Source organism: Artibeus jamaicensis, unplaced genomic scaffold (genome assembly GCF_021234435.1).
Source record: "Artibeus jamaicensis isolate MK-2021 breed Jamaican fruit bat unplaced genomic scaffold, CSHL_Jam_final contig_64, whole genome shotgun sequence".
In the NCBI taxonomy this organism is placed as follows: Eukaryota; Metazoa; Chordata; class Mammalia; order Chiroptera; family Phyllostomidae; genus Artibeus; species Artibeus jamaicensis.
In genome coordinates, this window is record NW_026521911.1 from 6,594,604 (window position 1) to 6,612,387 (window position 17,784).

At 46.9% G+C, this 17,784-nt stretch overlaps 1 protein-coding gene across 1 annotated transcript in view; it reads right to left on the reverse strand.

Moving 5' to 3' along the window:
* Positions 1 to 17,784, reverse strand: part of TENM4 (teneurin transmembrane protein 4) — a 725,358-nt gene that overhangs the window by 176,448 nt on the left and 531,126 nt on the right. Inside the window, exons 10-12 of the mRNA XM_037138546.2 lie at positions 11,406 to 11,576; positions 3,770 to 3,984; positions 1,958 to 2,168 (exon numbers count right to left, since the gene is read on the reverse strand). Of these exons, the coding sequence (XP_036994441.2) occupies positions 1,958 to 2,168; positions 3,770 to 3,984; positions 11,406 to 11,576 (597 nt within the window). The remainder of the gene's footprint in view (positions 1 to 1,957; positions 2,169 to 3,769; positions 3,985 to 11,405; positions 11,577 to 17,784) is intronic.

Below are 17,784 nucleotides of genomic sequence, written 5' to 3' on the forward strand. Positions count from 1 at the left end.
CTTCGGGGTTTGTGTTAATATCCTTTCATATTTAAGCTCGGTTATTACAGATAACGAATTCTGATTGGAAGAGAGCTTAGTTCTGAGCAAGCATGAGGCTCCACGCTGCTTGGCGGACCACGTCTAAGAGAAAGCAGGCTGAGACACCACGCAGCTGTAACCCTGGCCCTGCTAAAGGCTTGATAATAGTGTCCCTACAGTGAAGCTGCCGTGTCTGGGAAGGAAGCGGAAACAGGATCTGGAGGTTGGCAAGCCCCACAAAGTGACAGCCTCATTGATGGCGGGGGCCAGCACTGGCTCTCCAGTGACAGAATGGGGCTGCACCGTTAGTCTCGGGGTCAGAGCAAGCGCTGAACTGCAGCCTCCAATTTCAGGACTTTGAGAAACCAAGGGCTGGAAAACTTCGGTTATTTGTGCAGGGCAAATCGCAGGTGAGTGGAGGAGATTCAGACTTGAGCACACTTCCCACTCTCCCTCACGAGGCACCACTGCACCTGCAGGCTGGTGGCCGCTGTCGGGTGGCCGAGGGGGCTGAGCAGGGGAAAGGCCACACTCACGCTCCTTTCTGCAGTGACCAAGGGACACTGCGTGTCGGGGCCTGGGCATGGGGGAGGCGGAGAAGATTATGCCAAAGTCCCTGTTCTTCAGACACTCAGACCAGCAGCTGGGACAGATACTTTCAAACAAGGATGGCACAGGTGGCATTTCCTAGATTGGCGCCGATGCTGCCCAGTGGTTGCACCTCCACCCCGGAGACCGCAGTTAGAGCAGACACTTATAAATCATGCCTGCATTTGATGGGCAGGGATTCTCTGCCTCAACACTAAGGGCAAGATTGCAAATAAGAGAAAGGTAACCGGAAAATGACTACTGCTTTTTACGAAAAAGAGCCAGGGTCTTGCAAGAGTGTTAGAAGCCAATGACCAGAGTCGGAAGTTTTCATTCAGACGACTCCCAGCCAAGGACTGAGAGTTTTGGGGTAAACTCTAAACCATGTAGAAATTTTCACTAGCTAGCAACCTCCTTTCCAAGTGCTCCATTTAGTGGTGTGCTGTCTTCCCCTAAGTTTTATTTTCCTGGAGGAAATTTTTATCCGCAGCCCACGTCATAGGCCTTCCTATATGAACTGAGAAAAAATGTTTTCTGACCTGAACCACTGACCACTGCCTCCTACCGCACATAGTGGTGATGTAAGGAGGAGACAAAGTCTGTAGAGGGTGTGGGTGAAGGAGAGACATTCCTTGTAACAGGATGCCAGGCTTCCAGACGCCCGCAGGCTGGGGAGGTGGCCAAGGAGCTCCTGCTGAACCTCTCCCTCTGGGAGGGACAGCACAGGTGTTAAGCACGTGTCTAAGACACCAGGGCTCCCCTCTGTGGGAGACCAGGACATCCCCATTCCCAAGAATCCCCGTGTGACCGGCTGCACTGTTCGCCCGGCTGTTTGCCCTGCCACTCTCCCTCGCCCTCCGAGCCTTTGTCTTGCTGTCTCATCTGCTGGGAGTTGATGGCTCCCAAAGCAAAATAAACAAACAAAAAGTGCCCCAGAAAAGCCCAAATAACAAATCAGTGAGTTGAACCAAGGGAGACTGTTAAAAACAATAAAGGTGCTGGAGAAGTTTCAAGAAGAGAAATGTTGCCTCTGCGTGGCCCGGCATCCGGGGTTCCTGCTCACTGTCAGTGCCTCTCCCACCCCAGGCTGGTCCACGCGCCGTGCCCCAGACAACACCAGAACGGCAGTGGGCTCCGGGCTCCGGTGCCAGCCCGGGATGGCCTTCCAGCCCCTCCTCTCACTCCCAGCCCCTGCCCAGCAGGCCCGGTCAAGCTGGCCTGATGCTAGACTGCAGGCGGCACCACAGCCTTGGACTATACACGTTCCCTGGTCCCCTTCAGTTCCCGGGCATCTTCTCACGCAAACAGACGATGCCCCACAGACCCCAGAGGGATGGCAGTTCCTTACCGATGGCAGTGGTGAGAAAAGAAACCACTTCCGACTCCTTCCCGTCATTGTAAAAAGCCAGGTGCCAGATGCCTGAATCCAAATACTGGATGAAGCCAGTCTCGTGGCTAGAGGGGGGGACGACCCCCCGAGACTGGCGCTGGGGTCCCTCCAGGCTGCGTGCTTCCTGGGTCAGGAGCCTCCTTCCATCCAGCAGCTCCACAAAGTCGAACTAAAGTACAAACAAAGCATAATTAGTAGTGGATCCGCTTCACCACAACACTAGCATCTTTCTTTAGGGCTGTCCTAGAGAATACCCCAGGAAGCATGACCTGCGACAAAGAAAAGAGGCCAAAGCCACATGAAGGTTGATCGACCAACTCCGAGGCCTCCCCAGACTCCATTTTTTCATGGTGATAGTCTGCTTCTTCTTGTGAGTGCCCCATGGTTAGGGGATTCTCTTTTGGTCTCATGTTGCTACAGTTTTGGTGTATGTGTGGTAAGTCTTCATCTGGGTGAGTCTGCACCAGGACAACCATGCATTTCCAAAGGTGGGCACGTGACGACCAACCCAGCCACTTCCCAACTGTTTGAACCCCAGCTCCTGGAAACCCAGGGTCTGGGGTAGGGACTGGAGCCCTGGAGGTGCCTTAAATGTCAGCCAAGGGCAGCAAATGAAAAGCTGATTTACATCTCTCTTCCTTTTGTCAACGATCCTTTTTAAGCACTCCAGTTTCAGGGAGCAGTTTTCGGGGAACTTAACTGGATTAGCTCAGAATTCTATCAATAATTACATGCTGTGTTGAACACAACTGTCGATTGATCTGAGCCTGCTAGTGTGAGACTCACGAGAAGTCGGGCCCATGTTAACGACAGGCAGGTGGTCCAGTCCTATGGGCCTACCTGAGAGCAAACTGAGCCATCTCTCTGTCTTTCTAAAAACCGAGGTCGGTATTTATTCTGTCTTATGTAAAAATGTCTGGAGGCATGAATTCTAGGACTAGCATCGCAATTCTACAAAAAAAATAATAATAAGGGGCCAGACTCTGTTTTTCTGTGACTCCACCCTTAGGAAATGTGTGTCTCTGTATCCAGCTTTTACCTAAAAATCTTAAATAGCAACTGGTGCTAGGAAGACTGCATTTGGCCTGGGAATGTGTGCTCGACACCTATGATTTGTGTTACTCCAATCCCGGAGCTGGGAGGCCACTACGGAAGTCTGTTCTTTACGCACCATGACTGGTAATGCGTCAATCGTCCTGGACAAGTTTACTTAGGTTTTCTGGTGTGCACCTGTCTGAGTGAAGGTGCAACTCTGAAGGAGAGAAAGAATGCAGGAGACTAGGGAAGTAACACTAATTCTGAACCAGGTCCTGCGGTAGCTGCCTTATAAATGTTGTTCTATATTCTTCACAACAGCCTTGCAAAGTAGGGACTGTTATCAGTATTTGACAGATTGGGAAACTCGTTCTGACAGGGTAACACGCTGAAGGTTTCGTGGCTGAAGATGAGAGGATTCAAACTCAGGTCTGTCTGACTCCACAGTGCATGCTTTTTTCTCTAGATTACATTTCCCAGATAATTTTACTTGGGAGACTGGGTGACAGCAGGAAGGCAATTGAAAAATTGCCTAGAATTCCCTCCCCTTACAAAGCCCCAGGGATGTAAACCCACTCATCTGAAAGGCAGGGTCTGAGAGAGGCCAGATGGATGAATGGACTAGCTAAGGTATAAAATTCCCTCCAAGCTGGAGGATACTGGTTTGAGCATTAAGTTTCTGTCTCTGGGTAAGGTGTTGAGGTAGGCGCCCCGGGCATGTGAGATGCTGGTTACCTGTGTATGTGAAGGAGGAAGGCCTTTTCTGCCATAAATGCCAACCAGAGCCGCCTTTCCCAGAGACACATTGAATTTCAGATGCACAGGATGGTCTATGAACACTTGAGATCTCCAGAAAGTGCCAGGAGGAATCTTCTGGGAAGCTCGTCTCCCCACGTCGATTTCACCAGAGTCTATAAAACTGTCCTCAGGAAAGAAACTACTGGGCCTTCCTACCAAAATACAGGGGAGGGAAGACAAAAACATCACGATTACACACAGGTGAACCACGCACCGGCTGCAACTGAATTCGCAGGACTCCTGTGCCCGCACTCCTCCCACAATGCTCTGCTGCCAGCACCCTCCCCAGGTCCCCTACGGAAGGCAAACACGTCCGGAACTGCTTTTCCAGGGATACTCAGATCATTCTGCTCAAAATACTCATTCCTCCAAAGCAGTATGGGTCCTCCCCGAGGGCCATCTGTTTACTGCATACCTCCACAGCTTGTTAAGATATATTTTGATCCTAAATATAATCACTGGCAGTCACATGAGAACGAGTGTGTGTGTGTGTGTGTGTGTGTGTGTGTGTGTGTGTGAAAACGTGCACGCTGAAATAGAACGGCTAGAGGAAACAAGGTGCTGTCGTTAAATCGCCAGCTAAGAATGGCTCGCCCGGCAGTAGAAAACACGGCCTGAGTGGAGCAAGCAAGTTCACTAGTTTATGTATAATTGGAAGTCGAATCCTGAGGCTGAGATATGGGGGGTGGTTGTGTTGAGAGCAGGGCCAGTAGTGGGGTTGGGGAAGGTGAGAAAGAGCGTTCTGTGAAGGGAGGAAAATGCTTCTTTGTCTAGGGTGCAAGTCTTTGAATATCATTTTTGTGCTCAAGAGGCAAAGTTGAGGCAATTTCTCAAATTCAGGCTTAAAGCCTGTGACATACTTGGAAATTTGACCCAAGCCCCCAACCCTGTAGGCTTCAGGGAGCTGGGGGGCGGGGGGGGGGGCGGGGGGCTGGTTAGGAGTAGGGTCCCTCTCGATCACTTTTTTCTTTCCTGAGTCAAGAGAGTGACAGCCTTCTGGGGACACTCTAAGTGCTAGGAAGGAAGGTTGCTTACCAACTTCCTCTATTTAGGAATTAGGCACACACACACACACACACACACCCTCACTTCCTGCCAGACACACTGGCCTTCGGAGGAATCGGGAGGGGGCAGGAGACTGTAGGGCTGTTAGAAGATCCCCCTAAAACAATGGAAAACCCAAACAAAGTCAACATCTCATTTGTCGTTAGAAAGCAGCCCCTGGGCATCCCCGGTCCAAGCCTGTCTGTTGTTCAAAGAGACACTTTAGAGAACAAGAATCCATTTGTAAAGAGAACACGTTTATGGGAACTTTTCATAAAAAGCATTCGGGGAATAAGAAATTAAAATGTCTTTTTCCCTCGCTTTGTGAGATTCCTTACAAAGCACATTTGATGCTGAAACGAAGCTTGGCAGGGCATTGTTGTAGTCATAAAATATTTTACTGTTTTAAATAATACAATTCAATTTAAATGTTAAACTTCTCCATATGTTATCATTCCCTTATACACTCCCAGGCAGAAACATCAGGTTTTTTAGCTTCGAACCTTTAAATGTTATTTTAATTAAAATATGCCAACAAAAAAAAAGTTAAAATGCATGCTCTCTATGTAAGTATCACTGGTACTCTGTCATTAGCATGGGAAAGCTTGTATTTAAGCTCCTTTATGGAAGGAATGTGCCCTAGACTTTTACCTTGAAAATGCAGACACCCACAAACCACCACAACCTGGTTCAAAGTTCAAAGACGGAAGCCAAATTCACAAAGCCTTAGGACGGAAGAGAATTACGTTCTCATTCTTTATCTGATTTCTGAATTCTCAATACCACAATCCTTTTTATAGTCCAGGTAGAAAGTAGTATGTCCTTCAGCTTTTAATTCTGCTCGGGAAGCAGAACTCTGAGGGAGTACGAAACAAAAGTAGAATGAGTTCTGAGCTTTTCACTCCCAGAAAGTGCAGAGAAATAAGGCCAAGACTGCTAATTCCAAGGACTTGCTTCCTGTGTGAGTAGGTGGGAGTCGGAGCTCGTGAGATGGGGGAATAGGCTGCTTTCCCATAATTCCTACGTCTGAGAATAAATAAAAACTTCATCGCATCTGGCCACGGTGCTGGCAATCCCTGCGCACTTCGTTTTCCCCTTCAGGGAGCGTGTTTTCAGCAGACAGCTATTGTATCAGCCGCGTTCTTTAGCCTCACAGCTGGGGGGGGCCAAGCCTGGAGACTCCCCGGGGAGGTCTGCAGGCCCCAGGGGCATAAGTAACTTGTTGGCTCTTACCCCAGAGGAGGCAGGGGCAGTAGGGGAAATTTTTTTTTTTTAGCATGCTAGTATTTCACCTCAGGAGGCCAAAATGGGAGGAAAAAAATGGTCTTTGGTGTGTACACGACGGAATCAAAATAACGAAGTCTGCTCTAGGGCACCCCTTCGCCAGCCAGGACTTTGACATTTTGGGCTGAGATAGTGAGGGCCACCCTGGAACTTTGGTTCAAAAGTGACTTTGGACTAGAAGTTGCCCTGTGCAGATGTGGAGCGTGATGTTTGAGAAGGGAAGGAAAATCCCCTGGGGATTCAACGTCTAGTATTCTTCCCCTCCGGTCCCCGTGGTCCCCTGGACTAACTCCAGGGGTGAGAAGGGGGCTTTGCAGGAAAAGCGCTGTGGCCTGCCGAGTACCTCTGCCTGATGGGAAAGAGGCATTGGACTGGCTGGGCCCAAGGGCTGTTCAGAGTGAAACCACCTGCATCCTCCTTTCCTGCCTTAAAAAAACCCCTAACCGCTGTCTTCTTCCCAGACCCTGTAACCCAAGGTTCTTTGTTCTCAATTCCGAGCACCAAGCCGTGAGCACCAGGACAGATAATATCCGACTCCACAGCAGAGCCCGGCAACGCTGGAATAATGAGAAGAGAGGGTAGAAGGCAGAGGTAAATGGAGTAGAAAACCCTGTCTATGACATTACTTCTATTCCTATGTACATTCTGATGCTGCTGCTGATGATAGTAGTGTGTTAGCAGCAGTAGTGATAGCAGTGAAGGTAGAGGTAGTAGTTTTCGCTACATTTAATGAGCGATAACTATATGGTGGGCATCTTCATGTATATTGGGTCAGTTAGTTCTCCTACTATTAAAACATACATACTGAGGCTCAGATTGCTTAAGAAACCATTGAGCTATGAAGCTCTTTTGGCTCCCCTTTTATTTATTAGAATATGGCTTCTAAGAGCATTAAATTGATGAATGATTAGTTACAACTCTTCCAAGACGTTCTCAGTGGTGGCAGAGTGTGCTGACCCTCTTCAACAGCAACAGTTCAATTTTTTTTTAAATTTAAAAACACATTATTTCATTTTAAGATTTTATTTATTTATCTTTAGAGAGGAAGGGAAGGAGAAAGGGAGAGAAATATCAGCGTATGGTTGCCTCTCATGCATCCCTCACTGAAAACTGGCTTGCAATCCAGGCATGTGCCCTGACTGGGAATCGAACTGCGATTGTTTGGTTCACAGGTCCACGCTCAATCAGCTGAGCTACACCGGCCAGGGCAGCAACAGTCCAATTTAATGTACAGACCCAGCGGGCTTGGTACCAAGGCCAGACCACTGGCGAGCTTCTTGGCATCCTGGTGCACAAAAAGTTGGCTATTTTTATTAAGTGGGAGCCTGCAAACAGGCCTCAAAGTTAAAGGTGACAGTCAGCATCCCAAACATTCATAAGAAGGACACTATTTAGTCAGTGGGTGCCCCAGAGGCTTAACAAACAGTACCAAATACTTAACTCAGAGTTAGGGACCACCAGCAGCACGATTAGGTTTCACAAGGCAGATTCTAGTGGTAATGGCCCTTTTCTTTGTAAATACATACAAAATCAGGTTTCCCATAGCAATGCTGTACAAATACACAGTCATGTCCATAAAAGACATTTCCCAACAAATTCTACAATGATTGGACAGTTCAGTAAGATATGAGAAATTTGGGAGAACTGAAACTCCACGCACTGCCAATCACGGTCTCTACTTTCCTGAATGGAGATCTATCGACATAGGCTCTAAATTCCTAATCAATTAATATTCTCCCCCGCCTTTCATCCTTTTTGGTTCTTTTCAATGCAACAACGTGCACAAAGGATCCTTTCGTTTCCTTAGCAACTGTTTGAAATTTATTTGGTTATCAAAATAAGCTGTTTCATTTTGGAGAGCCCAGCTGAGCCTGTGTGCAGCGATTTCCATGGTTCAAACTGATGGGCAATTTTGATTTCACTGTAGAGAGAAGAAAATGCTCTCCCTAGCCCACCAATTCAACCATCAGAAATGCTTGTTTATTCATGGTTTTCCCCCTTCTCCATTAATGTATAACACAAGTTCTTGTGGCTTTACTTGCAAAAGCTGCTGTATTTGGTTTCTGTCCTATGACAACCCTGAAATGGTTAGAGCCATGTTGAAAATATAGTATATTCTGAAGTTTGATGTTTTTCTCGAAGACATGGTGAACATGGAAAATGTTTTATTTGCATTACTAAACAATATATATTCTTTAAAAATACTGAAAAAATGCCCAGACCTCTCCAGGATCTTTACAGATATCATGTTAATTAGCCTGGACTTCCGAGATTGTAATAACTGATAAGCAATGGCTTTGGATTTGAATAGCGAGAAGAAAGGAATGGATATTTGTTAAGTGCCTCTTTAGGTTTCATCCTCGTTCTACAGATGAGGAAACTAAGGCCAGAGGAGATGGAATACCTGCCATGAATTAATTAATAGAGCTAATAAATGGCAGGGCCAAGAGTCAAACCCTGGATGGTCTGGCCCCAAGACCCTTTTATCCTTTTTCCATCATACCCCACTGTTTCCCCCACCGTGTGAAAAAGGGTCTGTAATCCTAATTCTGGAATCAGCTCTCTTCTTTGATACCCTCAGAAAGGACAGCAAAAATGCACTCAGATCAAGGTTTGAGACTTCCCCCTTGAGATGTGTCTAGGGAACTAGATTTAAAAATATTTATTTATTTATTTATTTTTAGACAGAGGGGAAGGGAGAGAGAGAGGGAGAGAAACATCAATGTGTGGTTGCCTCTCACACGCCCCCTACAGGGGACCTGACCTGCAACCCAGGCATGTGCCCGGACTGGGAATCAAACCCGTGACCCTTTGGTTCTCAGGCCGGTGCTTAACCCACTGAGCCACACCAGACAGGGCTAGGGAAATAGATTTTTAATATCACAAATAAAAACATAAACTGAATAGACACAGATTTGACCAGGGCAAAAGAAATTAAAGACCATATGGTCTCACATAAACCATAGAAAGCTTTGTCTTCTGCTTTCCCAGACTGATGTATTTTTTGTCACAGTAATTGCTTTTGAGGCTGACCACTTTCCAGCGCTGCACTGTGTTTTAGGGGTTTGTAAGGAGGGTTTCCATTTGCATTAGTAATGACAGATAATCCCTTTAAGCAAAAATCCTCCAATTAAAGTAAACCAATAAGCCGGGGCAATTTCATTTCGTCTCTTATCTGCACCTCCTGCTCCTTGCCTAAACAACCCACAAACTAATTTCATTAGAGTGAAAGATTTCAGATACATCCAATTCCTGTGTAAAGAATGTTTGATAGAGATCATGGAGGAAAAAACCGGCATTTTGCTAAATGAGACCCTTTGCCAATAGCTTTAGAGTGAAATGTATCTTTAATCTGCATCTGTACATGCTGATCTAAAGACAGTCTTCATTTCGTGGTGTTCATCTACAGCACCTGACACTATCAACTGGCTTGGGTATCACAGGCAACAAGCAGGACCATGGACAGGGCCAACTTGAAAAAACTTCGGAAGAGCCATCTGGTTAGTCAAACGATTCTATTACTAATTTCATATGCAGAACTTGAGATTGAGAATGGATCTTGGAGATAATCTAGCTCAACAGTCTCCTTTTAAAGAGAAGGAAAATGGAGTCCAGAAGGCCTATTCAAGGGATTTGCCAAGGGTGACATCACGGGACTGTGGGAAGGAGCTGGGCTTCTGACTCCTAAACCGGAGCTCCTCCCATGGCCTAATTCCTAAATGTCCTAATATTAGGATATGAGGACATGGCCTCATATCCTAATAAGGGGCAAAGAAAGTATAAGTTATTTAAGGTTTTAAGTCTTAAAATCTTTGTACAGGAAAAGATGGGCTCTGCCCCTCAAATTGCATGGGTACTTATTTGGCTCTGTGGAACTAACCCCAGTTACCTCCCCATAAAAATGATGGCAGGTATAAAGTTCATTTTGGCCTTTGGATCATCATGTCAGAGGTCATGACTGAATACTCCAACAAGCAAACGCTATTCTGGAAACCAAAACAATGCCTGGAAGCAAATCCTTGAAAGGACAGGGAAGCTCAGAAACCATGACCTCAAAATTAACTGAGAGGAAAGGGAAGGTGTAGGCAGAGAGGGTTGGAGGCTATTATGACCACGTTGCTGATGAGGTAACACCAGAGGTACAGCTGGTCACAGCGGGCGCAGCAGAACGAATGGCCACACTGCCCAGAAGGATGGCCAGACTGGCCCACAAGCTCAGACATCTTTTCTCATACCAGTGTTTGTGAGCTTGCATCATTCTTAGCTGATGGTGAGAGAATCTGTGTCAATGGCATGTTAGAAAGATCCCTAGGAAATTCAGAGTGTGGGTCTGCTGATGTCCCATGTAAGAATGCCAAGCTCCTAATGTCACCACTATTTTCATCAATGATAGAAAACCAAATCCACGTCTCATCATACAATGGGATTTCTCGTTCACATCTTCAGGGTTTTGTAACCACAGGGTTAGTCAGGAAGGATGCTTTATGGAGACAGCATGAGTCCCTGAGTCACACAGACATGGGGCCCAAATTCCCAAATCCCTAATTTACTGGTGGCTGACTGTGGCCAAGTCCCTTAATTAATGGGACCTTCAGATTTTGCATCTAAAATAGGTATACATAATGACCCTTACCTCACAGAATCCCTGTGAGGATTAAATGTGAAATGCTCTTGGCAAATGTATTTGAAACAAACACACTGTACAAACACTAATGATTATTGTCATTGCATATGAGGAGATGGGGGCTCAGGGAAGTGAAGTGACTTGCTCGAGGTCGCGTGGCAGCTAACTGCTAGAACGCGGGAACTGGCGTTTCCATGAAACCACAGGGATCCGAGGATATTTCAGTTACAGCACACCACCTACCACCTCACCAAGCCCCACTCCTGGAGATGCCCATTCATCCCACGAGGCTGCCCCGGAAGAGCTCGTCTGGACCCCACACACTCAGGGACAGCCACCCCAGCCGTGCGCAAGCCCATAATGCTTCCCTCAAGGCGTGAGATGGGACCCCGCGCAGCACCGTGAGCCCTGCCCAAGCCCTGTCATGAGCTCACAGTGACAAGGAACTGTGATGAAGACACAGGCGGACTGGCGGCCGGCGTGGAGTACAGCGGGATGGAAGAAGCGCCAGAGCATGGAGCATGGAGCAGTGAGTCAGGCACATGACGCGCATAATGGAAGTCTCCTCAGTTGGAAGGCAGACACAGAGGACTCACGACACGGACAACACAGCAACCCTACCTTCTGTGGCTCCTTTGCCTTTCCTGTCAGGGATCTCTAACCCAGTGCCCCCTGAGGGATACAGGGAGACGTCGGTTGGCACAGGCCAACTGCTGGCTGTGTCCTCCGTGATCTCATACATCTGCCCCTCCATCGGCTGCAGGTGCCAGTTTAGGCCAAACAGGTGCATGGCTGTGGTGAGCAATGAGAAAAGTCATCTTTTTCTGCTGGAGGTAAAAATGAAACTCCCAAGCCACAGGGGAGGGCAGGTGGGGTGGGGGAACACAGGAATTCAGATCAGTTCAGCTGAACAAAAAGCTCCTGAAGGCAGCTCTTGCAGTGCCGAGCCCTTCACAGGCGATGTGGGGGTGGCGTGCACAAGGGTGACCGAGGCCTGGACCTGCCCTGGAGGACTCACAGTCTAGTGGACCTGGGAGGGGGCGAGGGTGGGAAGTTTTGTGAGGTCTAGGACTTGTGCTTTAATTCAGGGGAAATTTGCAATTTGTAGCACAAAGGGTTAATTTTCTTAATATAAAAATACCTCCTACAAATGATAGGCAAAGTCTAACAACTTGGTGAGAAAACAGGCCTAGGGACTGACAATTTACCGAACAAGAAATACAATTAGCTCTCAATTATATGAAAAGTCTCAGCATCACTCATAGGAGAAATGTGAATTAAACTTTGAAAAACTATTTTTCACATATGGTTTGGCAAAGATAAAAGAAAGACTGAAAACACACAGGAAGGCGGTGAGGAGGAAAGAGGCACCCTCATACTTGGCTTGTGCGAGCAAAAGCTGGTATAAATCCTGTGCAGGGCAATTTGACAGAAGCTGTCTAACTTCAAATACATACCCCCTTTACTCTGGAACTCGGAGGTTCCAACTCTAGAAATTTCTCCTTCAGATACTCGCACACATACTAAAGGATGTACATGTACTTATCATGAAGGTTACTTACTGCAGCATTGTTTGTAATAGCGAAACTTCGGAAATCAGTCCATCAAGAAGAGGCTGAATAAGTTACAGTCACCCAATACATTATGCAACCTTAATAAAGAGTGAGGAAGCTCACTGTATGCACGTTTCTGGAGGGAAATTTATAACATGCAGAATAGTGTGTTTGATATACTACCACCTTTTGGTAAAAAATGCCTATATATGTATAGAATATTTCTGGAAGGATATGAAAGGCGTTGCTAGCAGTGGCTGTGTCCATGAAGGAAGCAGATGCTAAGAGAAAGGGACAGAAGGCAGACTCGCTTTTCGTTGTATGTCTACTGTACATTTTCATTTTGTACCACGTGCAAGTACTTCTGTTTCAAAAATATTTTTCCAAGGTAGCAACTGCTACATAGTCTTGTGCAACCGCCTAGATGGGACCTTAAGATGCCGAAGAACAGACACTGTCCCCTGGAGACACGATGCTGGAGAAGGCTGGGCAGCCTGTTCCCCAAATCTAGTGCAAATGTCCACTGAATCCCGTCCGAAGATCTGAGACTTGAGCCTGGACAATGCCCCATGCTCCTGCTCTGGGATGGCTTCCCTGGTTCACACACACCGAGTTTGCGCCCAGAGCCTGGACTCCCACGGCATCCTATACCTAGCACGGCGCCTTTGTTCAGTTGATGAACATTCTCTAAAATCCCACTCTGCACAGGATTGATGGATCCAGAGAGCTGGAACTGAATCGGACGGCCCCTGCTTGGATAAGCTCACAGTTGAGGGAGAGAGACAAGCCACAGAATCCATTCAGAAGGACTAGAAGGCCCAGAGAAGGGGTGGCCGACCCATCCAGTGGGCCTTGGGAACACAGGGGAGGATCTACAGAGATGGAAAGGCCCACGGTAATTATGCTTAATGAGGCAGCCCCCTGAGTAATTTGTACATATTTCATCTAATTCTCATGGCCACCCTGTCAAACCCGACTTACAGATGTGCACATTAAGTCTCAGAAGGTTAATTAAAATTATAATTATGTAAACTATAATTTATTGAATGTTTACCATGTGCCAGGCACTGTGCTAACAGCAGTAAACGTAGTATTTCCTTTAATTCTCATAGCGATCCTAAAAGGTGAGTATTAATAACCCCATTTTACAGATGAAGAAACTAAGACAATGACACCAATTAACATACGGAAGGTTCAATGGCTGACAAGTGGCCGTGTCTAGGCTAGAATCCCAAACTGTTCAAATCCTGAACACACACCTGCAGTCTTTCTGGCGTGTGGGCCCAGGCTCTGCCCACGTCCCGTGCTGCCTCTCACTAGTGCCATCTAGCACGCGTGTGAGCATTATAAAGCCACCCCCTTTCACATGTCAAGCAGCCTCCAACGCTTTCATGTGCCTTTTTAGGTAGCAACATAGGATGCTGTGGGGTGGAGAGAAAGCGTCTTCCTTGGCCCCAGTTTGTGGATGGGTCCACCGAGTGTGGCCTTGACGGGCCATGTGACTGCCTTCCAGACACAAAAACCTGTGCAGAGGAGACTGGAACACAGCACACTCTCCTGACTCCTGGTGCAAACACACAGCAGCCAGGGAATACACACACGTTTGATTTACACACACAGGAGACGCACTCCGGGAGCAGAAACAGAATCTGACCCTGTGCTTTCCCCTCGGAGACTGTGGTGCAGGGGAGAATGTGAGGGACCGAAGCGAAGGTGAGAAGCTGCTTTCGAACCCTAATTGCAATTTCTAGCTTCAGTATTCTCACCTGAGAAATGGGGATAAAACTATTTCAAAGGGTTGTTGTATTATATGAGATCGAATGCAGCAAAGTGCTTTGGAATGGTACATACATGTGAATAACTGTTTTAGAACCCTCATAATTGCACCACTGATGATAATGACAAAATAGTTGCTGACATTTACTGAGCACTTTTTAGGTCCCAGGCACTAAAATGCTTTACACCGTTTTTCACTATCTCTGTGTAGTTGCCAATAATAATAAAAGTTAACTTCCTTGAAAGTACTGAATATTCGGCTATTTCCAAAGCTGAACTGGCTTCCACTTCTGCTTACCTCCTTACTGTTTTAATCTACATATTGGCAACTCCAGGGTGATGGAGAAACTGTTTGAACTATGGACAGTGTGTATGTGTGCAGTTAAATGTGTGGTGCCGCTTTCCCCGTTAGAATCAAAGATCTCATCTGCGTGTGCACAAGTGCCGTCTTGTTCAAAGGTCATGAGCATTAACTAATCCCAGAAGGGACAGAACTCTCTCAGCGTTGTGAAGAGAAACATTTTTACTGTCAAAATCTTTCACTTACTTTTAACAAGATGCAAAAGCAAGTCCTTGCTTAGAACAATACCCCGAGGAAGAAGAAAAGCCAGAGGAAAGGTGTTACGGGTGAAAATGACCACAAGAACTGGTGTCCCGGGGAAGGTAACTAGGGCAGGACTGCCCCACCCCCAGGCTGTGGAGGAGGCTTAGGGGCGGATGCTGCACTCCCTCCTGTTGGCTTTGCCCCAGGCAATCACAAGCAGAGGCCCCACGCAGCTGTGGGGCTGGCCAGTCTCTGTGACCTGTGCAAGACGTGCCCCTGAAAACCGCCGGGGAAAGCAAAGTTCTGCATCCAACTCAAATGCGGACCCTCTCAGAAGATGCAGTCACTCAGAAATATTTTAGGAGGCTGGTGGGAGGGAAGTGAGCCCAGGGTCACCCAAGCTGCGACAGCTGGAAGGTAGGATTTAGCAGAGTAGGGCGATGTGCAGTCGGAGAAGTGAATGAAGCTGCCTTAGAGCCAAAACAAAAGGAACCCTCAATCTGTGACCCAGAGCCTTAAATACAAGGTATACTAGAGGCCCTTGCATTGTTTTACTGAATTGTTTGGTGGGTGGTTAATTTTATGGTTATGGGTTCTGGGGGAAGGGAAGGGAGAAGAGAAATACTCTATTGTGCCCTGTTGTTCTCTTCCCACACACGCTCAGCTCAGCCAGAGGACACCACGCACGCTCAGCCAGACATGTCCACGGAACACAGAAGCTCAAGCCACCGCTCCTCTGCTTCTCTTTATCCTGGGTAGTAATCGAAATAGTAACAGTAATGCAGAACTTGGCGTCGTTGGAGTGTATACTAAATGCCAATGCTTTATTTACATTATTCAATGGAATCCTCACTTAGAGATAGGTTGGAAAAAACAGTAATGGACAATGTATACAATGAAACCAAAATATAAACTGCGCTAGAGTGATATACCATGATGCACTGAGAGACGTGAGGTGAGTTACCTAACACCACCCAGCTGGTATGAGGTTGAGGCAGGTGTCAGAGTCAGGAGCCTGTCTTCCAAACGATCTGAATTAACAGCCGTGGATCCATGAAAGGTAAGAAATGTACCATAAATGATCCTCCCCAGCCTGCTTTGAGGATGGACCAAAATAAATTGGTCAAAAACTGAAACAACATAAGTTGAATCAATCTATTCCCTGTTCCCTAAAAAAATTAAAGGTAACCACCGGCCACTAATGTACAGCACAGAATCATCTAAATCACACTGTGTGGTTTGTGTTTGTAACAGTTCAACGCTCTCCTCCAGTGCACTGAAAGTGACACAAATAAGCAGCTTGATACCGGTTTTGCCTTTAAACTAGTTTGTCATTCAGTGAAAAGGTGAAAAGATGCTCAAGAGTTCAGAGGAAGGCGGTGGAAAGGCAGCAGGTTCAGAAGCTCACCCGCACGGAAATGTTAATGATTTCTGAAAGCCAGGAGCTGGGCCGGGGGAAGTTTCCTGGTCCCTCAGCTCTGGTCAATCTGATCTGAGGGCTGACATTTCCAGCCGCCTTTTCCTGCCCAGCAAGACATGAGGGATGGCTGGGAAAGTGCAAGCTCTACCTTGACATTTTTAAGAAAAATGCTAGATAGACGTTCAGACGTCGAAGGCTCCCCGCAGCACCCGGCCAGGGAGAGGAATGAACAAAGTCATCACGCGGCCGCAGCCGCCGTCAGTGGAAGCGCAGGAGGTCTCTTCCGTCACAAGGCACGCCTCCCTTCGAAGACTGAAGGCCTGAACCCAGCTGCATCTCTAAACGAGCAGCTCCAGACAGTGACTACGGGAGATCAGAACCGCAGCAAAGTGTTGATGCAACTGGCATTTCGGGTCTCCAAAGGTGGGGGGAGCCAACTCAACTGCGTGGGTACCCACGTTTCTGTCTTATACTAGTGTTCGTATTTGAAAAAAACACAAAGAGCAAAATTTGTGTAAAATATACGTCACTGAATTCTTTGACTAATAGTTCACTACTGGAGAAAATAAAAAAGACAAAGCAAAAACAACACAGCAGAGTTTCATTTCCCAGGTTCTGTTCTCGCCTTTGCCACAAAGCCACAGCACTCCAAAGTTCCAAACAGAGAGTTAGATACACAGAGATGTACACTGCAGTGTACAAGAAAAAAGCTGAAAGCAACCTAGATGTCTAAAAATAGGAACTGAGTTAGCAAATACGACACAGGTACTGGATGGGATACACGCCAATCATAAAAAGTAACTGACAACCGGTAATGAAAGCAAATGCTTACAATGTAAAGTTAAGCGGAATAAAGCAGGACACACAATGGCACGTTTCTGATGACTGCATCTCTGAAACACCAGATACGCACATGAAAAAAATGCCTGGAAAGACATATGGAAAACTGACATCAGGCTTTGAATTACAGTGGTGGGGTACAGATAAATTTTCTTTGCTAGTTTCCAAACTTACTTTAATGCTGTTTTACATGGAAGAGGAAGTTCTACAACTTGGCCTGGGGAGCAGTAGGTTGGAAGGAAGGATGACAGAGCAGAGGGAAGGGGCCCTAACTCTGGACGCAGGCCATATCCCCGACACCGAGGCCGCGGGGATCACATGTGCACCTTCAGAAAACTTTCATTCTCAGTTCATGGACTCAGAGAGGCGGCATGACTTGCCCACAGACGCTTCCCAGATGGAAAACGATCAAGTCACATGGGAACCCAGATCTGACTGGTTCCAAAGTCCAGGATCGCCTCCTGGTTTATCACACTGCTGGTACCCACCAGCAGTGTATTCCAGTGCCTGAAATAAAGTTGAAATTAAAATAAGATATTTAAAGCAAAATCTCTGTTGACGGCACAGCCAAGTTTGCTCTTTTGAGACAGTTTGTTAAGGGGCTTTCTTCTCAGTGACAAAGGATGGGGTCCCCATCCTTCCCCCTAGGGATGGTTGGTCCCCACAGTCCAAACCACATAGACACAAATAAGTGACTTGTCCGCTGGCGGAGTCAGTCCTCAAGTTTGGCTCCCTCCACAGCTCTCGCAGTTAGGTCGTTTATTAGTTTCATGGCTTTGGGCAAATTACTTGGCCTCTCTGAGTCTCGGTTTCCTCCCATGCAAAATGAAGACAGGAGTGTCTACCTCAAAAAATTAAGTGAAATAA